At 43.7% G+C, this 26,555-nt stretch overlaps 2 protein-coding genes across 2 annotated transcripts in view; both read right to left on the bottom strand.

Moving 5' to 3' along the window:
* LOC121867084 (heterogeneous nuclear ribonucleoprotein A2 homolog 1-like) overlaps positions 1-7,474 on the bottom strand; it is a 12,040-nt gene extending 4,566 nt beyond the window's left edge. Inside the window, exons 1-2 of the mRNA XM_042366840.1 lie at positions 7,211-7,474; positions 4,661-4,839 (exon numbers count right to left, since the gene is read on the bottom strand). Coding sequence (XP_042222774.1) covers positions 4,661-4,839; positions 7,211-7,474 — 443 coding nt within the window. The remainder of the gene's footprint in view (positions 1-4,660; positions 4,840-7,210) is intronic.
* A 109-nt stretch (positions 7,475-7,583) lies between these two features.
* Positions 7,584-7,913, bottom strand: LOC121867083 (glycine-rich cell wall structural protein 2-like). The gene has a single exon (XM_042366839.1). The coding sequence runs from the start codon at positions 7,911-7,913 to the stop codon at positions 7,584-7,586; it is 330 nt and encodes a 109-aa protein (XP_042222773.1).
* Between the last annotated feature and the right edge of the window lie 18,642 nt (positions 7,914-26,555).

Below are 26,555 nucleotides of genomic sequence, written 5' to 3'. Positions count from 1 at the left end.
AAAATGGGAAATTTATATCATAGAAATGAAGCTCTCTACTTTACTGGAAAGGATTGGTTATCTACTTTCCCAAAATGGGTATCTGCTAAAAGAAGTAGACATATCGATTTTTTGGGAAGAAATTATCGACTTTTGAAATATCACCTAATTTTGCAAGTATTTTATCATAAACAGGAAATTTGTATCACAAAGCAGAAGCATATCTTCACTTTCTGGGAAAGTTGGTTATCTACTTTCTGAAAAGTAGATATCTGCTTTTCGGAAAGTGAATCAGCCGACTTTGAGTAGTTATCTGACTTTTGGAAATATATACTAATTTTGCAAGTAGATTATCTCTGTAAACAGAAGTGGCTACAGAAAAATGAAATATCTACTTTCAGGAAAGAGTTGATTTATCTGCTTTATCATAGAAAAGTAATTTATATCATAGAAAATGGGAAACTATCTCTGCTTTACTGGAAGAGTTGGTTTATCTGCTTTCTGAAAAGTAGACTAATCTACTGGGAAAGTAGACTATCGATTTTTTTTTTGAAATAGAGTTATCGACTTTTATGGGGAAATATCACTAAGACACACCATGTTTTATCATGAAATATCTGTTGGTTTATCTTATCATCTGAAATTATATCATAGAAATGAAATATCACTTTGGAAGTTGGTTATCTACTTTCTGAAAAATTATCTCGGGAAAGTAGATTATTGACTGGAAGTAGATTATCGACTTTTGGGGAAATATTACTAATTTTGCAAAAGTAGATTATCATGAAAACGAAATTTGTGCCACAGAAAATGCAAGATATCTCTTTCCTGGGAAAGTTGGTTTATCTCTGCTCGGCCGAAAATGGAGATTTATATCAACATCATGAAAATGGGAAATATCTGCAGGAAGTTTCAGTTTATCCACTTTCCTGAAAAAGTAGATAATCGGAAAGTAGATTATCGATTTTTGAAACTCAAATTATCGACTTTTTGGAAATATATCCACCTAATTTTGCAAAGTATATTTTATCATAGAAAGGCAGGAGAATTTGTATCTGAAAATGGGAATATCCACTCTGGGAAGGTTGGTTATCTCTTATCTTAAATGAAATTTATACATATCTGTAGAAAATAGGGAAATATCTACTTTACGGAAAGTTCAGTTTATCTGCTTTCTGAAAATCAGATAATCTACTGGAAGTGGGTCTATCTGATTTTTAAATAAATTATCGACTTTTGAGAATATCACTAATTTTCTTGATATTTTATAAAGCAATTGTATCTGAAAGCAAAATATCTACTTTCTGGGAAAGTTGGTTTATCTATAACCTCATGAAATGAGGAAATTTATATCATAGAAATGGAAAATATCTGCTTTTACGGAAAGTTGGTTTATCTAAGTAGGTATCTACTTTCAGGAAATGAATTATATCGATTTTTTGGGAAGAAGATTTATCGACTTTTGAGGAAATATCACTAATTTGCAAAGTATTTTATCATAGAAACCCAGGAAATTTGTATCTGAAAACGGGAAATATCTACTTTGCAAGGAAAGTTAGGTTATCTACTTTCCTGAAAAATGCAATTCATCTACTAGGGAAAGTGATAATTATTGACTTTTGAGAATGGGGATTATCTGACTTTGGGAAATATTGCCTAATTTTTGCAAAGTAGATTATCTGCGAAAACAGGAAATTTGGTACCACAGAAATGGAAGTCACTTTCTGGGAAAGTTGGTTATCTATATCTTGAAAATGGGAGACATATCTTAGAAATGGAAAATATCTACTTTTGCTGGAGAGAAAGTTGGTTATCTACTTTCCTGAAAAATCAGAATAATCTTCTTTGGGAAGTGGTCTATCGATTTTTGAAGTAAATAATCGACTTTTGCTTGGGGAAATATCACCCTAATTATTTTATCATAAACGGGAAATTTGTATCTGACAGAATATCTACTTTCTGGGAAAGTTGGACATCTACCATAGAAATTTATATCATGAAAATGGGGAAGCATGTATCTACTTTACTGGAAAGTTGTTGGCTGGGTTTAAAAAAATCTTAAAAATACAATAGTTACATAATATATAACCCACAAAAAAGGCCACTGTTGATGTTTTCTTTAAAATAAATAACTCTCTTGATATATGTGGATATGGTTCTCGACTAATCACACAATATGAAATAGAAGGTTGGTTAGTGCCCATTATTCTCCTGTGATAATGTATAATTCTGCCCATTTACAATATATATCAGACCTTATGAAAATTATTAATTTAAGAAACCATGCAGCCCTTTATTCTCTGAGTCAAATAAAAAAGAAATAATAAAAAATACAGTGAATATCCTCAAGTTAGAGATAAACACTTAAGATTTTAAATGAAAAATACTTATGTTTAATGGAATTATCATTCTGAATACTCCAGTACTCTCTTCATTCAGAAATGGCATTTTATGTGGGACAGACAATCAGCTGAACGTAAGTTATACCACAAGAAAAAAAAAACATATATTCATATATAACACTGGGCTGCATTTGAAAAAAAAAATTCATGAGGTGCAGGGTTTCTTAGCTGATTCTTTATGTATTTGCGTGCTGATTCCAAAAATGCCATTCATTTGCCCAATCAGATCAGATTTTTATGCTATGGAATTAGGAAAAATCAAATTCTTAAATACGATGTCAAAATTTTTATGCAAAATATATCATAGAAATGTAACCACAACACATAGGACCAAAAATGTCAACTACATAGATGCCTTTACAGTTAGACATGCATAAATGGCTGTCACAGAGAATTTCTTTGGTGGTTGGTGTCTCGGGCGTCCCGTTTCAGACACCAACAGTAGTCGGCAGCATGTTGATATCCCAGCGACCCTGGTACCGCTCCTCCATTACACGGATATCTTGATGGAAGCGTTCTCCTTGTTCCTCACTCACGTCACCACAGTTCTCTGGAAAGTAGTCCAAGTGGGAGCTGAGGAAGTGCATCTTGATGGACATACGTGCACAAACTTTGTAGCTCAAGTAGGTCCTCAACAACTCGTTCATACTCTGGACTTCTGTAGTTGCCAAGAAAATTGGAGACAATAGACTTAAAGGCATGCCAGGCTTTCTTCTCATTTACATCCATGCTGCAATCAAACTTGGGATCTTTGAAAAGCTCTCTGATCTGAGGGCCATCAAAAATTCCTGCATTCAGCTTGCCTCACTGACTTTTGGAAATTTTTTCTTTCAGAAAATTGAAAGCCTGGCTTTTTCAGTGCCTTTACAAAGTTTTGAACAGACCGAGCTTGATGTGCAGTGGCGGAAGAAGAATGTTCTGCAATTCACCAGAGCATGGGCACCAACATTGTGAGAACCTGGAGTAAGTCCACTTCTTGCAGGCCAGTCACATTGCATGTAGTGCTGCTTGTCTGCTCGACTATCCCACAGACAGAGGCATGCCATGTACCAACAGATGAAAAAATTTAATTGTGAAAAAATATATGTAAAAAACACGGACATATACTCTTTTCCTTTGCGTCACGGCGGACATTTAAATGGCGGCGAAGCACGTAGGTGTATTTAAATGCATCATAAGGGCATTAAAATTGACCGAAATCTTTTCTGTGAGCTTGCCAATGTCTCTGATGATTTTTTAATGAACGAATATGAGGACCCCATTTTGAGCGAAAAATGCCAATATTTTACCTGAATCTCCGCTAAAATGCTATAGCACAAATTTTGACCTGATTGAGCAAAATGGATAACATTTTTGAGATCAGCATACAAAATACACCAAAAAAGCTTAATAATACACAAACCTCAATTATAATTGGAGAAGAAGAGATAGCATAAAGGTGCATATATAGCGTGTATAACTAGCTGAGCAGCATGGTAGAAACCTGTTCCAACCAGAAAATGCATGAGGAACGTCTCGCTAAATCACAGCGTCGGAAAACTAGGACAAGCTTTCCCACTGAACAAAATCTCAGTTTACCCTTCATCAGAAGAAATGAGGTGGAGAAGGATAAGACTATAGAAGAGAAGAAGGTAGAAGAAGACAGAAGATAAGGAGGAAGATGAGGAAAGAATAAGTAGACGATAACGATGAGGAGAAGTGGTAGAAGAGTGGTGGAAGAAAAATAAGGAAAATTATATGAAGACAATTTTTTTAAGGATTAAAAAGGCCAGTGATGTTTTTTGTGGTTAGTCCCAATTATTATATTTTATAGTTCAACTCACAAATATCATTAAACAAAAAAATATAAATAGATTATCCTTATCCTTTAGCCCTAGAAGATAAAACAAACTAATATATAATCCATTAAATTTATTTAGTGATTGCTGAAATTAACTGGTTTAACAAAAATACCTATATTAACGATTTCATCAATCTGATCTAGATTACAAAAACGGTCTATCAATAAAGATGTTCACTTCACATTCAGCATCTTGTACAGTAATTTTATTACCTGAAGTGGTAGTTGACCCATCTTTCTATCTCCACCATTAATTAACATTGAAGTGTTAATTATAGTCCAAAAATTATTATTTACATTTGGAGAATTAGTTATAGTATTATTATTCCTCTTTGCGTCGTCTAAGATTTCGGCGATGAACGGAACTTTTCTAATTGTTTCGATCATATCGCAGTAGCAACTTATTATATTAAACAGAATATGTTGAATATTTGAATACACTTTCTTGAAGGTTGTTACACTCTTCTCAAGAGCTCCACGGTCGTCAGCAAACTTCCTCGCCACTTTACCAACTGTTTTTCTTGTTGCTGGTTCATATGGCGTGTAAATGTATAGAGACTTTCCATTCCCTCGTTGTCGGTAGTATAGGAAGCTTGACAGTGAGATCTTGATCTTTGTCTACACATACGTGAATTACATCGGAATAACACCATTACCCTTTCTTACAATATATCCCCTACCGTCAATATTTGCTCCCAGTTCTACAAAATCCGCTTTGAAACACATCATACATGCATTGGCAAATGTCTTGAGATATGTAAAATCCACCATTTACCATTTTAGTGTAATCTCTCTTTCACCCACTTTCCTGCATCGAATACAGAATTTGTTGCAATTACTAGCGTCTATTTTAGATGTATCCACGAAAATAAAGGGGTCGAAATGATTCCCTCGACTGTAATGCTACTTGTCCATTGACCCTTTGAATAGAGCGTGTCATCATCAGCATCAGAGAAATTGAACTTGTCCGGAAAAGTACATAAGACTTATGCTAGATATGTGGGACTTAAGAATGCCTTTGTGAGGAAAAAGACAGCTTTTGGGTTTGTTGACAGTCAAAGCGCTCTATTTGCTCTAAATTCTAAAGTGCCTCTTGATGATGATTTAGTTTTAAAATGTAAGAAGTGTATTCAGGACATAAAATCACTTGGATATGATGTTAGTTTTATGTGGATTCCATCCCATTGTGGTATTTATATGAATGAGGTTGCTGATGATTTGGCTAAGCAAGGGTGTGGCAAAGAAATTGTAGAATACGATTTTATTTTGGGTATTAAAAGAATAAAATCTGGATTGGTAAAAATCCGACAGCAATGGGAAATGGTCAATATTCGGAAAATTTTGAACAACGGCAGTAGTAGTTTGAAACATTATGTTCGAGTTTTGAACTCTACAAGTTCTACTTATGGTAAGGGATCGGTTAAGTATGATACATTTGTGGTAAGACTACGCTTTGGGTACAAATATTATTGGCAATATATTGAAGGAACTGATGGCATTCCTTGTAAACTGTGTGGCTATGTAAAGTCTCATACATTACATCATTACATTACGGAATGTAACTGTTTATCAGAATTTAGGTGTGATGGTATTACTGATATTACAGAGATGGCTTGTTATTTAATACACAAAAATATGGTTAAAAATACGAAAAAAATTCTAAGTTTAACAAAAGATTATAGATTTTATGCATATCTATTTGTTGTATACATATCTGATTTATGATTAGTGGAATGTTAAAGAGCTCTTGTTAAGACTAGTTTTGGGCGGGCTAGTTAGCATGCTAATCACTTCTTTTGATGTAATTGTCAATAAATGTTTTGAATTTGAATTTCACGTGGCTGAGGAAGGTGGAAACGGTGTATAGGATGTAATATAGTGTAGGATATAATAATGTGTGTAGCATATAATATTGTGTACTAGGCTTGAAATTTCGTAACTTTATACTGGTAAAATAACGGTGACGTTATCTAGTCTTCTTTGTATTGTATTGGTTGGTGAACCCCAACCCTAGTTGTTTTTTACTTTACAAACCCAATATATCTGAACTTGATTCTACCACTGTCAATGGCAAAGTGAATTATGACCACCACTCCAAATGTTACACAAAAAGTGGTAAAGTAGTTCTTTCTTGCAATAAATTGAGTCACTAAGGGAATTAAAGAAAAGAACATGAATTTATGTCACTGAATTTATCTTATTAGTAACAAATTATGATTAAACTGATACACAAATGAAACATGCCTAGGAACAACCTGGCACTGGTTACCTGGCATTTTTGGACTTATTGAAATATGAAATTTAAGCTACTAAGTATTTATACTAGTTAGATAATTATTTTGGTTATGCTGGACGGTTATCAATCGGGCTCATTACGAAAATTGGGTCGATATTATTTCTGATAAGGGACGTCATTCACCATCCCAGATGGAGCAGATCTCACCACTCTTCAAATAGACCAATTACGACTTTTTTTTAGCTTAATTTGATTTCCATACATTTCTACACATAAATTATTTGGATTAGTTATCTTAAAGGCTTACCTTTTATGATGGTTAGGAGAATTTGGAGGACATAAGCGGCGATGAGGCCAGTAGAGGCTGGCGGATGTCCCTACACAAACATGGAATTCTATTAAAAAGAACAATAAAATTCTTCATGTGCTGTTCTATATGGAGGATATCTTATAAAAAAATATTCCTTTGCAGATTTATACAATTTATGCACATGCAATTCTATTTCTTTTCTTTTGGTTTCAAAATATAGTTCCATCGTAGTGGTCTTTTGGTGGTGGTACGAGTACCACAGAAATCTCATACGCTTCAATAACGAATCGTAGATATTTTTTTTTTCGCCCAGAGTGCTTCTTGCAAACCGACCATGGGGTTACCACAGCATGGTGTACACCGCAGATGTTCTTGCAATTGGCCCTTAGAATCGCGTTCATCTTATGTAGGATTCGATTCGGTATGGGCTGCTCTTTACTTACCGTAGCTACCACCAGATCCACCACCGTTGCCACCTCCTTCACTACTGTTGCCACCTCTGCAGTCACCACCAGATCCACCACCGTTGCCATATCCTCTACCACGTTTGCCATCTCCGTAGCCACCGCCAGATCCACCTCTGTTGCCACCTCCTCCGCCGCCGTTGCCACCTCCTCCACCACCGTTGCCACCTCCGTAGCCACCACCAGATCCACCACCGTTGCCACCTCCTCCACCACCGTTGCCACCACCAGATCCACCTCCATTGCCACCTCTGTAGCCACCACCAGTTCCACCTCGAACAGGCAAAAGGTTGAAGCTCACGGTTGCCTTGGCTCTGTTTCCTCCACCTCCTGAACCGTAGCCGCCACCGTCCTAGCCTCCACCACCGGAACCATAGCCGCCGCCTGTGCCGCCACCACTACCACCGTTGCCTTCACCTCCTCCAAAGCTGTAGCCGCCGCCACCGCTGCTACCGCCACCGTTGCCTCTACCTCCGGAACCATAGCCTCTGCCGCCGCCGCCGTTGCCTTCACCTCCTCCAGAGCTGTAGCCGCCGCCGCCGCTGCTACCGTCACCTCCGGAACCATAGCTGTCGCCGCCGCCACCGCTGCCGTTGCCTCTACCTTCAGAACTATAGACGCCGCCGCCGCCACTGCTGCCGCCGCCGCCGCCGCCGCCGTTGCCCCCCCCCTCCGGAACCATAGCCGCCACCGACGACGACGCTGCCTTCACCGCCGGAAGGAGCTATGTATTTTCCTCCACCACCACCACCACCACCACCGACGACGACGCTGCCTCCCCCACCTCCACCACCGGAAGGAGCTGTGTATTTTCCTCCACCGCCATTGACCCCTGGCCTGACGCCAGCAGTGTGGTCACGCCCATCGCCACCAACACCAGCCTCTGGAAGAAGGAATCGCACTCATGAATGTGAATTGAGGTAAAATAAAATCATACCTGTAGGGCGGTAATGACCCAGCCCAGTAGTAACAACTCCACGATACAGCCAATGATACTCACAAATTTAGTGCCCAAGTACAAAATAATAGGTACTCTGTAGTGGTCAATGGTACTTATGGCTATCGAGTCCAGGCGCAGTAACATAAGAACATAAGAATGGAAGAAACTGCAGCATGCCTATTGGCCCATACTGTGGGCAGTTCCGTTTACACCCAACCCATAACAACATAAGAACATAAGAATGGAGGAAACTGCAGCGGGCCTATTGGCCCATACTGGGCAGTCCCGTTTACACCCAACCCCTATTGCTCATATAAGCATCCAACCTATGTTTGAAGCAGTTCGGCGTATTCGAGTTAATGATGATATTTGGTAACTTGTTCCATTCATCCACTACTCTGTTTCCAAACCAGTGTTTACCTGTTTCACGCCTAAATCTAAATTTGTCTAATTTAAAACCATTGTTACGAGTTCGCTCCTGGTTGGATAGTTTGAGTACCTTAGTAATGTCTCCTTTGTTTAGCCCTGCCTTCCACTTATACACCTCTAGCAGGTCGCCCCTCGCTCTTCGTCTCTCAAGGGAGTGCAAATTAAGATGCTTTAACCTGTCTCTATACTCAAGGTTCCTAATGCCCGGGATTAGTCTTGTCATTCTCCTCTGAATTCTTTCCAAGGATTCTATATCCATTCTGTAATACGGTGACCAGAACTGAACTGCGTAATCCAGGTGTGGTCTCACAAGAGCAAGATACAGTTTTAGGATGACCTCGCTAGTCTTGTAACTAACACTCCTTTGTATGAACCCAAGTACTTTATTAGTCTTGTTACGAGCAAAAACACATCGCTCATATATCCATCCAACCTATGTTTGAAGCTACCCAGCTTATTCGAGCTAATGATGATGTTTGGTACATTGTTCCACTCATCCTCTACTCTATTTCCAAACCAATGTTTACCTATCACGCGCCGAAATCTAAGTTTGACTAATTTAAAACCATCGCAACGAGTTCGCTCCTGGTTGAATAGTTTAAGTACCTTTGTTATATCACCTTTGTTTAACCCTGACTTCCATTTATACACCTCCATCATTTCGCTCCTCACTGTACGTCTCTCGAGAGATGCAAATTAACATGCTTTAACATCTGTTCTATTTGTTTCTAATGTCCGGGATTAGTCTTGTCATTCTCCTCTGATTTCTTGCCAGGGATTCTGTAGTACGGTGACCAGAACTAAACCACTTAATCTAAGTGAGGTATCAGAAGCGCAAGATAGAGTTTTGGATAATCTAGCTAGTCTTGTAACTAACACCTCTTTGTATGAACCCAAGTACTTTGTTAGCCATGTTTCGAGCAAATACAGTGTTATCTTGGTTTAAGATTCCTACATATCATTTCTCCTAAATCTTTCTCACAGTCGGATTTCTCTAAAACAACATTGTTCATCTGATATCTGGTTTATCTATTTACATCTCCTAGACTAAGTACTTTACATTTGTCCACATTATATTTCATCTACCATTTTTCAGACCACGTGAAAAATTTGTTTAGATCTTCCAGTAGTTTTGCTGAGTCCTCGTCAGATTTAATTACACGACCTATTTTAGTGTCGTCAGCAAATTTACTTAAGTTACCCTCTACGCCTATATCTATGTCGCTTATGTATATAATAAATAGTAAAGGTGCAAGTACTGAGTCTTCAGGTACTCCACTAGTGACGTTACCCCAATCGGATTTAGTGCCGCTAATGCTTACTCTCTGTTTCCTCTCCTGTAACCAGGCCCTGATCCATTTTGGAATATCTCCTCCAATTCCATGAGACCTCCACTTTTCGTATTAGTCTTTCGAGGGACACTGTCGAAGGCTTTGCTAAAGTTAAGGTATACCACATAATCGTGTCGGTTATCCACTGATTCAAAAATAGTTGGAAAGACTGCTTATAGATTAACCAAACATGAACGCTCACTTGTGAAGCTATGCTGGGAATCATTGATCAACTTGTGCTTCTCCAGGTGATTTCGAATAGAGTTTGAAATTTTTGCTTCAAGCAATTTGCGTACAATTGATGTTAAACAGATTGGACAGTAGTTAGAGAATAGTGATTTATCTCCCTTCTTGAAATCGGTATCACATTCGCTATCCTCCAGAATTCTGGTATTACACCCGTTTTTAACGATATGTGAAACAAATTTCCTTTAATACTCGCAATATCTCATCGGGACCTGGTGACCTATTAGGCTTTAGTTTGTCTATTTGTTTATTAACATTGTTGCTAGTCAGTATTATTTCGCTTAATCTATTTTCTTCACTATCTCTGTATATAGTCGGTTCCTCGGGTATCATGTTTAATATTCGGTGGTGAAAACTTTTGAAAATATCTGTTCAGATTATTGCTCATTTCTCCGTTGTTATCCGCAAGCTAGCTGGTATCTAACTGGATTGGTCTAAACTTGTCTCATTTTTTAGTTTGATACATTTGGATGAAACTTTGCCTTCCTTGCTACCTTCAGTTCATTATTCCTCTTTGCTTTTTTTATCTCTGTCTCAACCCTACTTGCCAATACTTTATAATAATCTCGGAGGTATATTTCATCACGTTTTATTCTCCCACCTATAGCCTTCCTTTGTCCAATAATATTCTTTGAATAATTTTTTATCTATTTTGGGCCATTGTTATTTGATCTCAGTTTTCTGTTCGGTGTATTCTGCTTTTTTACATTAAGTAACTCATTATCTAAATTGTTATGGAACTTGTCAACCTCAGATCTCGTGGTCAGGTCACCCTCAACAGTTATATTTTTTGAGGTTATCGTTGTCATGTCACCAGGAAAAGTAAGGTCGCTCTCAGCTGTCTTTTCAACCTCTCAAAGTTTGCCCTTCTGAAATCTGGGAACTTTTATGGAATTTTCCTTGCGACTGACCTTAAGTTCTACTTTGAATCTCACTTCTTTGTGATCACTGTTTGTTACTTTGTTCTCTACTTCGACATTACTAATGAGGCTTTCTCTGTTTGACAGAACTAAATCTAGTATATTATTACCCCAGGTGGGTTCAGCTATAAGTTGACTTAGGAAACAGTCCTGAACTGTTTCAAGATAACCCTCTGATTCTGAGTTACCCATAAGGTAGGTCCAATCGGTTTGACTAAAGTTAAGTCGCCTACTATACAGACTTTGCCCTGTCTGGATACCCTTTGCATTTCATCACAAATAAGTTGCTCATTAACTCTATCGAGATTTGGAGGTCTATATTACTCCTATGATTAATTTTTCCTTACCATTGGTGAATTCTACCCAAATTGTTTTTGTATTCAGTTCAGTTTTTATTTCCTGATACATTTCATACTTCAGATTATCCTTGACATAGATTGCAACCCCGCCTCCTTTCCTAATCTGCCTATCGGTATGGAATAATTTGTAACAGTTAGTTTGGTATTCGACAGGTAAGTCAAATGAATCTAAGTTTGTCCACTTTTCGGTGAATGTTATAATATCGATTTTTTCGGTACATACCAACGCCCTGATTTCATCCATTTTGTTTCTCATGCTTTTATTGTTTGCACAATAGACATTTAAGTTAGTCATGATCTGAGTCCTCTCTTTATCACGTTTAGGTTTTGACCCCCTGCCTAATTTAGCTTTGTCATCATTCCAAGCACTATTTTTCTGTAACCCATCATTTTTTTTTACCCGCTCCCACTGCAGTCTCGTCCACCCCCGTGCTCATATGGGTTGCCACCATATCCCTAGGCAGATGTACCCCATCTTGAGCATAAAGGTCCCTTCTGCCGTAAAAGTCGTCCCAGTTGACAATGAATGGGACTAATATTGACTTGCAATATCTGTTAAGAGGACCGTTGACACCAACTGCCCTTCACAATCATTCATTGCCAGCTCTTCTTCTATGATAGGGATCCTTCCCTTCATCCTAATACGTTCGATAGCTGCCTTGAACTTATTAAGGAGCTCCTCACTCCTACACCGGCCAATGTCATTGCCTCCTGCACTGAAGCAGATAATGCGTTTGTTCCCAGGTACTCAAGGTGAGTATGAGTTCATAAGTCTGGTGTCATGTGTTGAGTGAGTTGAGAGAAACAAGACAGAGGAGAGAGTCAAGGCATCTGTTGTCTCGAAGGTTCAAGGGCCTGGTGACCTCTGGGTGGTATACCACACCTGTTCATCCTTTTTTTCTACTGTCCCTTTAATTAATATCGTGAGCTTCGTTTAAAAAGACTTTTGAAGATTGCTCAAGTACATTAAGATCGAAAGTTAGTGGTATCTATAAACGCGGGTGTAAAAAGAAAAGTGGAGATGCCCACAAGCACAGTGAAAGGAGTGAAAGTAAGGACAGCCCATTAAGGTGTACTTCCGCTAGCTCATTTAAAACAATCAGTTGAAGTCAATATATGTTTCGTGTGTGTGTGTGTGTGTGTGTGTGTGTGTGTGTGTGTGTGTGTGTGTGTGTGTGTTTTCATATGCATTGGATATTGAACCAATAAACCCAAGCAGATGTATTAATATTCATTGTAAATACTGGTAATGCCTCAGAGACTCACTAGCCCAGGTATGAGACAAAACAAACCACATTAGTTTCAGTTTACAAGGAGATACACATGTTCTGTTGGAAAGGGATAGAGAGTACCAGTTACAAGCTTCTAATGTATATGTTGAGTACACGAGGATGGGGGAAGACTGTTCTTTGTCTAATGATTCAAAACTGTCACGATACAACACACTGGGGAGGTCGAAGAATCACGTCATCCCACCTCACTTGACTATTTGTATAATTTGACTTCAGGGATTCAAAGTTAACTCAATATTGACACGTTCAAAAAGTGTCTTTTTTACACAATAGTGCAGGGTCGGAAAACTGTATTGTGTAAACCTCGAAACTTGATAGAATTCGTTATAGAACTCAGATGTTATCGTAGGTTTACATAAGGAAGATATTGCAGAAAGTGAAGTTCAGAACAATAGGAGATTTAGGATAAGAAGAAAGAGAGGAAGAAGAGGAACAAAAATAATAGGAGAATGAAGAATAGGAGGAGGAGGAGGAGGAAGAAGAAGAAGAAGAACAGGAGATGGAAAAGGAGGAAGAAGAAAAACAGGAGACGGAATAGGAAAAGGAATTGGAGGAGGAAAAAAAAAGACCAAGAAGAAGTAAAGAGAGAACCACAGCAAGAAGGAAAAGAGAGATAAGGAGGTGCCGCACCAAGAACCTCGAGGCAATACAACGTTTAAACACAGTTGGGAGGGAGAGTGTAGCTCCAGGATAGGCAGGAACTATGTCATTGTATAGAGGCAGAAACGTGACGAAAGGAAACTTATGAAAGTCACATAAGCAAGTACAGTACACATTTCAGGATCACCTTGTGATTGGATATCCCCCTATCTTACTTCAATTGATTAGACACATCCCAGCTTAGTTCACCTAGATTAAATACTCCGTTTACTTCACTTGAACATTAGACAGCCCCGCTTATTTCAACTGAAGATTAAACACCCCTTCTTAATTCACCTGAAGATTACCCACTCTAACACTAACCTAATCTTCTCTAACTTAATGTAGCCCCAACCCAGGTAGCATTAGGGAGGTTAATCTCCAGGTGATACACATATCTCGATGTAACTACAAAATATGTCTCATCTGTGGACTGAAAGTGTCTCACTAGGGTTTGGGAGATTGAGATCGTAGCCCTGTGTGTTTCTCAGGGTAACTCGTGATACATAAATGGAGGTAGTGAGATTAGGTGATAACGCGTGATGCATAAATGGAGGTAGTGAGATTAGGTGATAACCTACATAGAAGTTAGAGTGGTACACGAGTCTTGAAGCTTGGCGAAGTCCTTGGGCGTCACAGTCAGTGGCTGCAATTTCGGCAGAACCAGGGGATGCAGTCGTTTCACCTTCGCCGACCGTGTCTCCACAGCTTGGACCTTTGCTGGAGGCGAGGTGGCGTGTGAGGGTGGCGAGGCGACGTCGGCAGGTAGCGAGGCGACGTCGGCAGGTGGCGAGGAGATTGGCGGTAGTGGCGAAGAGAGTTTTTAAGGTTCCGGGTCGTTAGGGGTCACGAACTCCGGGGAACATTACCAATGAGAACACTAGCAAATTTAATGGGCGCTCTTACCACGTCAGACCAACCAATGAAATAGGGGCACCGCAGGTAGCACCTAACAACAGGGAACTGGTCAACACGGCCTAAATATATAATCAGCGACACTAACCTTCGAGCAGCTGGAGACGTCAGCGTCAGGCAGGGCTTTCTAAGACACAACAATACACGAGCAACCAGTGTCCCTGATGATCGTAGCTGCCCAAGACCCATTTAATGTTTCGTTGACACAATAACGGGGGCAGCTCCTGTCTTCCAAACAGAATCCGACCTTGTGGTTGGGCTGATGAATGTCGGTAGATTTGAAGGCGCGGGGATTCCTGGGACAGCGAGAACGAATGTGCCCTTCTTCTCCGCAGTTGTGGCACCGCACGGCCGGTGAACTACTCCTCTCTACTCCTGGGGTTGGTTCCTCGGAGGACGGAGGCTTCGTGTTCTTCACTGGAGGAGTGGGAAACTTGGGGTAGGCGTTGCGAGCGGACGCCCAGTTGTCAGCAAGTTGTACAGCTTCTGCAAGCGTCGCTGGCCGGTGTTCCTTGATAAAAATTCTCAAATCTGGCGGTAGAGAAGACAAAAACTGATCTAATATCACGAAGTTACCGAGACTCAAAGGTATCCTCAACCTTTGATGCCTCCAACCATTGCTGAAACAAACGACCCAGGTGGCTCGAAAACTGCTGGTATGTTTCTCCTGCTCTAATCTTCGTTCTGCGGAAATCAACACGAGAACCATCAGAAGTCTTCTAAAATCCTCGCAAGAGAGCTTGCTTCAAAATACAGTAATCTATAGTGATGTCGGCAGACAGGGACGAATAAATCTCTACCGGTTTACTACTCAGTAGGCTACCCAACCTTACAGCATAACTATCTTGGTCCACACCAAGCAGCTCGGCTTCCCGTTCAAACCTAACAAGGTAGGAGGCGATGTCTTCTCCTTCACGATAAACAGGCAGACTAGGTTTTACAACATTATCTTGTATATGGCCAGAGGATTCTGGTCTACTTGGAGCATTAATCCTAGCTAGTTCTATGTCTCTTTCCAACTCTCTCTTTCTCTCTCTCTGTTACGTGCCTCTCTCTCTCTGTTGCGTTCATCACTCTCGGCAGTCTGTTGGGTGACTGTAGGTTATGTATCTAAGCTACTATGCCGAGTAGCATTTATATATGTAATTACGCGGCAACACTGCACGTGTTATGTGGCAACATTGCCCGAGGCTGCTATATGGCAAGGCAGTCTCAGTCTGACTCCGTAGCGCGTGCAATGGCACACGCTAGTCACTACTTGTATTTCTCCTATCCGTTAATAAATGGACTTTAGTGTTACCCGGTGTTTCCCAACCCATCACTGCCTTCTTCAGGGAACACTTGGAACCTTCAGTGACCACATACTGACCAACCTCATTACCTGTCAGACCCAGGGCCACCGCTTGACCTTTCAACTCCTCATAACTAGACATAATTGTTAGGTTCTGAATAATAAGTTCTATATACAGGAGAGAACACAAACACCTGTATAGTTTTGTAGGTTCGGTTTACTGGATCAGAGTATGTACACAAAGGGGAGTAGTGCTCTCCTTGGCTAGGCTCCTTGTCAACTGCTATAGACGACGTATGGCAAGTGCTACATTAGCAGCTTCCATACGTCGCCAGGCACATTAATTAAGCATGTGGGATATGGTAATAACATTGCCACACGCTGCTAGCTAGGCTGAATAAATAATACATAAATGGAGCACATACAGAATATACATACATAATATATAATCCAGCATACATAATATACATACACCTCCCTCCCCCCTATACGCTCATAGCAAAGTCTTGAGCGGACCTTTTCTTCTGGATCCGTTCTGAGCGTCGAGGGACTTCGTCACTGGGAAGGGTATGGGACTCAACACTGGTGGCGGGGCCAGCAGAAGGCATTGTTACGGGGCGGAGAAAACGGCGGCTCCTCCAGCACACACGACCACTGGGTAACCGCACCTGGTAGTCCCGTGACCTGCCGAGACCCATGACTACGCCTACTTTGTCCCAGCGTAGGGAGGTCGGGTCCTGAACACGGACTTGGGTGCCGACACTTAATGTAGCCCCAACCCAGGTAGCATTAGGGAGGTTAATCTCCAGGTGATACACATATCTCGATGTAACTACAAAATATGTCTCATCTGTGGACTGAAAGTGTCTCACTAGGGTTTGGGAGATTGAGATCGTAGCCCTGTGTGTTTCTCAGGGTAACTCGTGATACATAAATGGAGGTAGTGAGATTAGGTGATAACGCGTGATGCATAAATGGAGGTAGTGAGATTAGGTGATAACCTACATAGAAGTTAGAGTGGTACACGAGTCTTGAAGCTTGGCGAAGTCCTTGGGCGTCACAGTCAGTGGCTGCAATTTCGGCAGAACCAGGGGATGCAGTCGTTTCACCTTCGCCGACCGTGTCTCCACAGCTTGGACCTTTGCTGGAGGCGAGGTGGCGTGTGAGGGTGGCGAGGCGACGTCGGCAGGTAGCGAGGCGACGTCGGCAGGTGGCGAGGAGATTGGCGGTAGTGGCGAAGAGAGTTTTAAAGGTTCCGGGTCGTTAGGGGTCACGAACTCCGGGGAACATTACCAATGAGAACACTAGCAAATTTAATGGGCGCTCTTACCACGTCAGACCAACCAATGAAATAGGGGCACCGCAGGTAGCACCTAACAACAGGGAACTGGTCAACACGGCCTAAATATATAATCAGCGACACTAACCTTCGAGCAGCTGGAGACGTCAGCGTCAGGCAGGGCTTTCTAAGACACAACAATACACGAGCAACCAGTGTCCCTGATGATCGTAGCTGCCCAAGACCCATTTAATGTTTCGTTGACACAATAACGGGGGCAGCTCCTGTCTTCCAAACAGAATCCGACCTTGTGGTTGGGCTGATGAATGTCGGTAGATTTGAAGGCGCGGGGATTCCTGGGACAGCGAGAACGAATGTGCCCTTCTTCTCCGCAGTTGTGGCACCGCACGGCCGGTGAACTACTCCTCTCTACTCCTGGGGTTGGTTCCTCGGAGGACGGAGGCTTCGTGTTCTTCACTGGAGGAGTGGGAAACTTGGGGTAGGCGTTGCGAGCGGACGCCCAGTTGTCAGCAAGTTGTACAGCTTCTGCAAGCGTCGCTGGCCGGTGTTCCTTGATAAAAATTCTCAAATCTGGCGGTAGAGAAGACAAAAACTGATCTAATATCACGAAGTTACCGAGACTCAAAGGTATCCTCAACCTTTGATGCCTCCAACCATTGCTGAAACAAACGACCCAGGTGGCTCGAAAACTGCTGGTATGTTTCTCCTGCTCTAATCTTCGTTCTGCGGAAATCAACACGAGAACCATCAGAAGTCTTCTAAAATCCTCGCAAGAGAGCTTGCCTCAAAATACAGTAATCTATAGTGATGTCGGCAGACAGGGACGAATAAATCTCTACCGGTTTACTACTCAGTAGGCTACCCAACCTTACAGCATAACTATCTTGGTCCACACCAAGCAGCTCGGCTTCCCGTTCAAACCTAACAAGGTAGGAGGCGATGTCTTCTCCTTCACGATAAACAGGCAGACTAGGTTTTACAACATTATCTTGTATATGGCCAGAGGATTCTGGTCTACTTGGAGCATTAATCCTAGCTAGTTCTATGTCTCTTTCCAACTCTCTCTTTCTCTCTCTCTGTTACGTGCCTCTCTCTCTCTGTTGCGTTCATCACTCTCGGCAGTCTGTTGGGTGACTGTAGGTTATGTATCTAAGCTACTATGCCGAGTAGCATTTATATATGTAATTACGCGGCAACACTGCACGTGTTATGTGGCAACATTTCCCGAGGCTGCTATATGGCAAGGCAGTCTCAGTCTGACTCCGTAGCGCGTGCAATGGCACACGCTAGTCACTACTTGTATTTCTCCTATCCGTTAATAAATGGACTTTAGTGTTACCCGGTGTTTCCCAACCCATCACTGCCTTCTTCAGGGAACACTTGGAACCTTCAGTGACCACATACTGACCAACCTCATTACCTGTCAGACCCAGGGCCACCGCTTGACCTTTCAACTCCTCATAACTAGACATAATTGTTAGGTTCTGAATAATAAGTTCTATATACAGGAGAGAACACAAACACCTGTATAGTTTTGTAGGTTCGGTTTACTGGATCAGAGTATGTACACAAAGGGGAGTAGTGCTCTCCTTGGCTAGGCTCCTTGTCAACTGCTATAGACGACGTATGGCAAGTGATACATTAGCAGCTTCCATACGTCGCCAGGCACATTAATTAAGCATGTGGGATATGGTAATAACATTGCCACACGCTGCTAGCTAGGCTGAATAAATAATACATAAATGGAGCACATACATAATATACATACATAATATATAATCCAGCATACATAATATACATACACCTCCCTCCCCCCTATACGCTCATAGCAAAGTCTTGAGCGGACCTTTTCTTCTGGATCCGTTCTGAGCGTCGAGGGACTTCATCACTGGGAAGGGTATGGGACTCAACACTGGTGGCGGGGCCAGCAGAAGGCATTGTTACGGGGCGGAGAAAACGGCGGTTCCTCCACCACACACGACCACTGGGTAACCGCACCTGGTAGTCCCGTGACCTACCGAGACCCATGACTACGCCTACTTTGTCCCAACGTAGGGAGGTCGGGTCCTGAACACGGACTTGGGTGCCGACACTCAACCTGGGGAGAGAACGGGCGTGGTCGTTGTAGCGGGCGACGACGTCCTGAACACGTTCGGCGGCTCGGCGATCACAATCCTCTGTCTTGGCCTGCCACTCCTTGGAGAAGGATTGAGGGTGAGCAGGGACACAAGAACGAAGGGGGCGTCCATACAAAACCTGGGCAGGGGAGCGTCCGGTGTAGTTAGGTGTGTTGCGGAGTTCAAGAAGACCCCGGTCGAAGGCCTCGCAGTCAATATTCCCAGAAGGGGCCACCTTAAGGATGAGGTGCTTCAAGGATTTGACAGCAGCCTCAGCGTGGCCGTTGGACTGCGGGTAATGGGGCGATGACAACACATGCCGGACTCCCCATCGGTCAAGGAACACAGCAAAGTCCCGGCTTGTGAACTGAGGCCCTCCGTCGGTTCGCAGGCGCACAGGAACGCCCACGTCACGGAAGTAGTGGCGGAACTTGCTGATGGTGGCGGCAGACGTCGTGTCATTACCGCACTTGATGACAACCGGCCAACCAGAGAGACGGTCGACGATAACAAGGAAGGACTTTCCTGACACACAGAAAAAGTCGGCCGACACAGACTCAAAGGGGCGGGTGGGGTTGTCGTCACTCATGAAGGGTTCCTGCTGCTGGCTGGGTTGTAATACGTGGCGGGGCTTACACACCTGGACAGCATTGGAGATGTCGGGGTCGATGCCAGGCCGGAACACAGTCTGTCTTGCACGTCGTTTGGTGGCCTCAGCTCCACGGTGACTGTCGTGAAGGCGAGCCAAGGCGTGGGGACGTGATGCAGCAGGGACAACTACCGAAGGAGAGGTGTCACTGGCCAGAGGTAGGGGTAGGGTGGCAGCAGGGTAGTTGCTGCTCCCTTCGTGCACCCTGTTGGCGTATTTTACCTCGAGAATCGGTGTTGGGAAGTCCTGGGAGATGATGGCCAACTCTTGGCAATGTCTGTAGGACAGCAAAGGAGTCGGGACACCATTATGCACGTCAATCCAGGCCTGACACGACCTGTTGCCAAAGGTGACATGTGCATAGAGTGAACCCAGGGCTGGGGCCATCTGTGAACCATCTGCCGTGACGCAGAGGTCCTTGGGAGGCGGTCCTAGATCGCTTGGAGAGAGCCCCAAGCATTGCAAATGCTGGGGACCGATGACTGTAGCATCAGCGCCGGTGTCAGGCAACATCTGAAGACGGGATGACACACTGCCATAGGTCACGATGACACTGATGTACTGGGGAACTTTGGTCCTGGGATGCGAGGAGTACACCCTCCTAATATGGGTCGGGCTTTGTCCAGGGTCGTCGTGCCTCTGATTTGGCGACTGTGGGCGGCCCTCACTGGTGGAAGGGCGCTGAAGCTTCCGCCGACGCTGTCCCTTGGGTTTGTTGGGTAGGGCAACACTTGTCATAGTGGCCCAGACGACCGCACACATTGCACTGTACGTACTTAGCTGGGCACCGCACTGTGAGCGACCAGTGGCCCTTACGGTCACAACTGTTGCAGGTAGACTGAGCAGCTGGACACACCTGTGTTCCGTGCTGCTTACCACAGTTGTTACAAAATGAACCGGGCGTGGACGTGGTGGGCGAAGGCGTAGGAGCAGACTTCTTGTCCTTCTTGTACCGGGACACAGCGCGTACAGCTGTAGGGGGAGCTCGGATGGCAGAGGTGGCACACCTGGCAGCCTCATAGGAGCGACATATCGTCAACACATCCTGAAGAGAAGAGGAAGAGTCGAGGGAGGTGAGGCGTTGGACAAGTTCCTCGTCCTTAACACCCATCAGGATCACCTGCTTCAACTGGGTCTCCTCGCACTGCTGGTGGTGGCCTAGACATATATCTACCTCTTCCGAGGCTCTCTTAAGACGTACATAAAAGGCGTCAAAAGACTCACCCTCCATCTGTCTGCAGCTAAACAATTCCCTCCTGCGCAGAGCTTCATTCTGCTGTCCTTTGATGTGCCGTTGTAGAATGTCCAGTACCTCCTCTACAGACAGCGAAGAGGTTGGGGGTACCTGCAACGTATGTTCCAAGACACGCTGAATTTCCAAGGACAGGCACATACGCAGCTGGATGAGTTGTTTAGGCTGTGACAAACTCTGGAGATCCACCATTGTAGAATAATCAGCCCACCGCCGCCGCCATTCACGAAAAGTCTGGAAATTCACATCAGGCTCCAAGATGGGCGGTGTTTGAGCTGCTGCTTTAGGTGGGGCTGGGGGGCGTGAAGGAAGCATGGATGAGGTATCTGAACCAGTCAGTACCGAGGCAGTGTTAGAGCCAGGGGCTTGGTTAACAGTGAGGCGAGATATCAAGGCTTCAAACCGTGCACTGTCTTCCAATCTCCGTTGGTGGTCTCGTTCTGCCTCTGCTTTTCTTCTGTGCTCATCCGCCAAACGTCTGTGAGCTTCATCCTCGCGTCTCTCATCTCTCATAAACTTCAGTAAAGCAATTATCTCTGGAGACAACGCTGAATATTGAGGTGAAGGACTGCGCGATGTTGTGGGGGCTGGAGCGTCGTGGCCGGCCTGGTCATCCATCGCTGGGGGACTATCATCCGCTTGACTCATCCAGACGCTGGGTCCACGGCTACGTAAGGCATGGGACATAACTACTTCATCTGTGTACTGTGTCTTAAATCAGTGTTGACCGGTCAGCCCGTCGTATCAACAAGATTTCAGACAAAAAAATATTAATTAAATACACAGATAAGTAGATTATATATATAAAATATATATAAGAAAGCCGCGCGGTCAGCAAGTGTTAGTACATGTATGTGTGTGTGTGTGTGTGTGTGTCCCGGGCAGGCAGAGCGTCTCGCCCCAGCTGTGAGGGGGGGTGGAGGCGGCGCTGTGAGGGGGGGTTGGAGACAGCAAGGAGCTCAGTCACCCTCTGGAAACGGTCAGAGAAGGGTGTGCTGAACTCTACTCCCCACAAATGCCCAGAACATGCCGTATACCTTAGGAATCCGTTCGAACAAGGTCAAACATGAATGGCACGAAACACACAATGCACTAAACACTTCACAGAAAATCACTGTCACTGACACTGCTCAAAGTTGCTAAATTCTTCGAGGAGGGATGACGCGGCGGTTGACACAAGGCGGGAGTCCATAAGCCGGCTTCCACAAACTTGCACTGTCACTCGTAATTATCCAGTAAGATTACGCACTGCGCCATGTTAGGCTCTGAATAATAAGTTCTATATACAGGAGAGAACACAAACACCTGTATAGTTTTGTAGGTTCGGTTTACTGGATCAGAGTATGTACACAAAGGGGAGTAGTGCTCTCCTTGGCTAGGCTCCTTGTCAACTGCTATAGACGACGTATGGCAAGTGATACATTAGCAGCTTCCATACGTCGCCAGGCACATTAATTAAGCATGTGGGATATGGTAATAACATTGCCACACGCTGCTAGCTAGGCTGAATAAATAATACATAAATGGAGCACATACATAATATACATACATAATATATAATCCAGCATACATAATATACATACAATAATGATACGAAAGGTCAAGAGCAAAAGTGACAAATTAGCAACTTATCCCGCAACTAGCCAAAAGTAACTACTTAATGGCTCAATCAAACCAGTAAATGATTCGATACCAGCTGGAGGAAACCTTGTTTCGCACCCAGTCCCGTTGAATCACCTCAGGGAAAAGAAACCACACTAGGCGAAACAACAAGAAAATACTAATGACAACATTCACAGTGCACCCCAATTAACACTAGTTAACTTCCCCTAGTACAAGGGAGAGCAACAAAATTAGCACAACAGAAGGAAGGGATAAGCACCGAACAACATTTACTTCCGGGCCTCAGACAACAAGCGGCGCGTGCAAACGGCGACTTACAACAAACACGGAACGAATGTTAGCCCTCAGAAACCAAGGTCAGATACAATCCTGGCAAGGTCGCCACTTGTAAAGGCCTGGGACTTAGGGATAGAAATCCCTTGCCAGCTCTAATCAGGATCTTACAAGAGGAAAGTCAAGAACCATGGTTTTCTGAGGGATAACAAACAACAGTTAGAGATTGACATCTCTTTACTATGATTATAACACAAAACTCTGATACTACTCACACAAATATCAAAAACAATTACGGGAGTCAAACAATTATGAGAATCAAACAATTAAGGGAGTGAAACAATTAGGGGAGTCAAACAATTAATGGAGTCAAAGAATTAACGGAATCAAATAATTAATGGAGTCAAACAATTAAGGGAGCCAAACAATTAATGGAAGTCAAACAATTAAGAGAATCAAACAACTACGGGAGTCAAACAATTATGGGAGTTAAACAATTATGAGAATCAAACAATGAACAGATATTTCCTATGGCGCCGGCCCTGTGGAAGGTTCTGGAAAGCAGTGATCCACTCTCAGGGGTAAGGTCAAGTCAGCTTTCTCACTTGGCGCCAGCGGGCGATGTCTTGCCACACAGAAGAAACATCGGGTACAGACGGTGTGGAAGAAGTGGCGATGACGTGGCAGCCGCCGTAGTAGCTGGGGTAGGTGTCCGGAGATTGACAGTCGATTTGTGAAGGTCTGGGGAAACAGCCCACGAGTCCAGAAACTATGATGAGATCACAACCAGAATTTGAACGAACAGCGGGGTGCAAGTACAGCTGTGCTGATGCGGGTAAGGGAGAAGGTGACTTCCGGGGAAGAAGATCAGGCTAGAGATGGGTCTGTTTACAAGTTTGTTTGTATTAATGGTCTGTTACTTAGGTCTTGTGTGTCATCCAAGCAACCAGCAAAAGTAGGTCAGTTTTTCTTGGTTGTTCCGGCTGATTGTCGTAACATCATACTCTTTGTAGCTCACGAGTGCCTTCTAGCAGGACACTTTTCTCATAGGAAGACATATATGAAGATTGCTGATCAACTTTACTGGCCAGGAATGGGAGCAGATATTAGAGCCTTTTGTAGGAGTTGTGATCGGTCCCAGCGTATGTCTGCCAAGGGTACAGTCCGTCCCATCATTACAGAGCCATTTTCTCGGGTGGCCATAGATTTGGTTGGACCACTCTCATCCCCTTCCTCTACGGGGCACAGGTATGTTCTCACGTTGATTGAGTTTCCCACCGGGTTTCCAGAGGCCTTGTCCTTGAAGGAAATTGATTCTATTTCTGTGGCTGAATCGTTGCTTGTGATCTTTTCTCGGGTAGGTATACCACGGGAAATTTTGTCAGATAGGGGGTCTCAGTTTACCTCTCAGTTGATGGCGGAGCTAGGAGTTAAGCCTTTATTTACTACCCCCTTTCACCCGAGTGGTAATGGACGAATTGAGAGACTGCATGGGCCACTGAAAGCGTCGCTGCGGAAATTGTGCGCCGACAAACCCAGGGAGTGGCGCCGGTATCTTGTCCCCACTTTATTTGCGCCGAAAGAAATTTCTAGTGACCGGACCGGGTTCTCGGCGTTCGAGTTACTATACGAGCCGTGAGAGGCCCGCTCTCGGTGTTAAGGGATCTGTGGGAGGACACAAGTATTGAAGACGACGAGCGGACCCACTACCAGTATGTCATTGAATTACGGGACAAACTTTCGCTGTGTGCCAGGATCTCCGCGCAGAATGCTGACATTAGTGACACCAAATACAAGGCCTATTTCGACTACAAATCACAGGATCGTCAATTTATTCCGGGGGATGAAGTGTTAGTGCTACTGCCTGATAAGAGTAAGTTGCTTGTTTCCTGGAATGGACCTTACACAGTCCTCGAGAAGTGGAGTAGAGAAAATTGCATCATTGGCGAACCTAAATGGCTAAGTTATACCATGCTAATTTATTAAAGAAATATCATGGCAGGGCCCACATGAACTTTGCTCGTCCTTGATGACGTTTCCAAGCTCGAGTCAGTCGAGGCACTACCCTGCGAGGGTTCGTGTGAAGTTCAGGCACCAGACTCGGATGATCTCAGTTGCCAGCTACCGATAGCACCAGATGGTATAGTAGGGATAATTTTAAGCCCACATACACTCTTATTACTTGTATGGGCCTGGACTTGCGCCTGCTAACCTTATCCGGGTCTGCCACCCCAAGTTTCCCCCCCAGCAATACCCCCCCCCCCTCCGCCACCCTCCGTCGTGTAAAAAGGCCTTGAGCTCTCGGATATGGTAGTAGGCGGTGGATGATTACTTTTGACAGCGACTGTACATTAACACTGTCACTTTCCTTGACAAGAGAGCGGAGTTTGAAACCTTACTCAGGGCCCACCAACCTGATTTTGTCGGTGTTGTTGAACTGTTGTATAAGAATAAGATGATCGACCCGGAGGAGTGTGATCTTAATATACAGTAGAGATATATGACTCATTTACGAACCTAGATCACTTCTCAGGCAACTTGCAAGAGGGGTGTGGTTATTTTATGGAAGACAGGACCAGAGAGCCAGCCAGGTGAGAGTACAGTGGGAACATGCTTTTGAAAAATCAAAGTGATGTAAAATTAAACTGAAGGGGGGTGGGGGGGGGGGTTGCTTACTCATATTTGGAGGTATACATAGATCCCCGGACTGCAGCGTATTAAATAAAGGGAATTTATGAGTCTCAATAGACACAGGCGCTCAACTCTAGCCACCTTTTTGTCATGGGGGACTTCAACTATTGTGACATCAACTGGTTAATGTGACGAGTGTCAGTCATTGAGACGATGGGCAGCCAACGTGACGATGGTCGACCAACGTTTCACGGGGACAACCAGCGTGACAAAAGGTGGTTAACGTGACAAGGGATGGCCAGTTTGACGATGGGGAGCTAACGTGATGATAATGATGGACGGCCAGCGTGACGATCGGTAGCCAACGTGATGAGGGGCAGCCAATATAACAATGGGAAGCCTGCATGACGAGGGACAGCAAGTGTGATGATGGATAGCTATCATGACAATGGGTAACTAGCATGACATGGGCCTGCTAGCGTGACAATGAGTAGCCAGCGTGACGATATGCAGCCAGCGTGACGATGGGTGACTAAAATGATAAGGGATAGATAACATGATGAGGGGCGGCCAGAGTGATGATGGGCGACCGACGTGACTAAGGACATTTAGCATGACGAGGGGCGGCCAGCATGATGATGGGCGGCCATCGTGACGAGGGGCAGATAGCATGGCGAGGGGCGGCCAGCGTGATGATGGACGGCCAGCATGACGAGGGACAGCTAACATGATGAGGGGTGGCCAGCATGGTGATGGGAAGCCAGCGCGACGAGGGGCAGCTAGCTTGACGAGGAGTGGTCAGCGTTGTGGTGGGTGTCCATTATTAAAGCATAGCCACAGTTATTTCTTAAGCGATCACAATCTGACCATAATTATTATTCATATTCGAGGCACAATGTGGCCATAAATATTCGTCACAGTCAAAGTCGATGTGGTCATAAATATTTGTCACAATCTAGGCAGTGTATGGCCATAAACGTTTCCTACTATCAAGGCATGTGTAGTCATAAATAATTTTCATAGTTAATGCACAGTGTAGCGATAAATATTTGTTCCAGTCAGGGTAAATTGTCGTTATGTGAAGCTTGTTTATTTTTACAATCCTTACAAAAATGTG

This window comes from Homarus americanus, unplaced genomic scaffold (assembly GCF_018991925.1).
Source record: "Homarus americanus isolate GMGI-L3 unplaced genomic scaffold, GMGI_Hamer_2.0 scaffold6317, whole genome shotgun sequence".
NCBI classification, from domain to species: Eukaryota; Metazoa; Arthropoda; class Malacostraca; order Decapoda; family Nephropidae; genus Homarus; species Homarus americanus.
This window is presented reverse-complemented; position numbering and strand designations above follow the sequence as displayed.

Excerpts from the sequence above, each read along its gene's own strand:
- LOC121867083 (XM_042366839.1), bottom strand. The coding sequence starts at position 7,913 with ATGGTTCCGGAGGGGGGGGGCAACGGCGGCGGCGGCGGCGGCGGCAGC.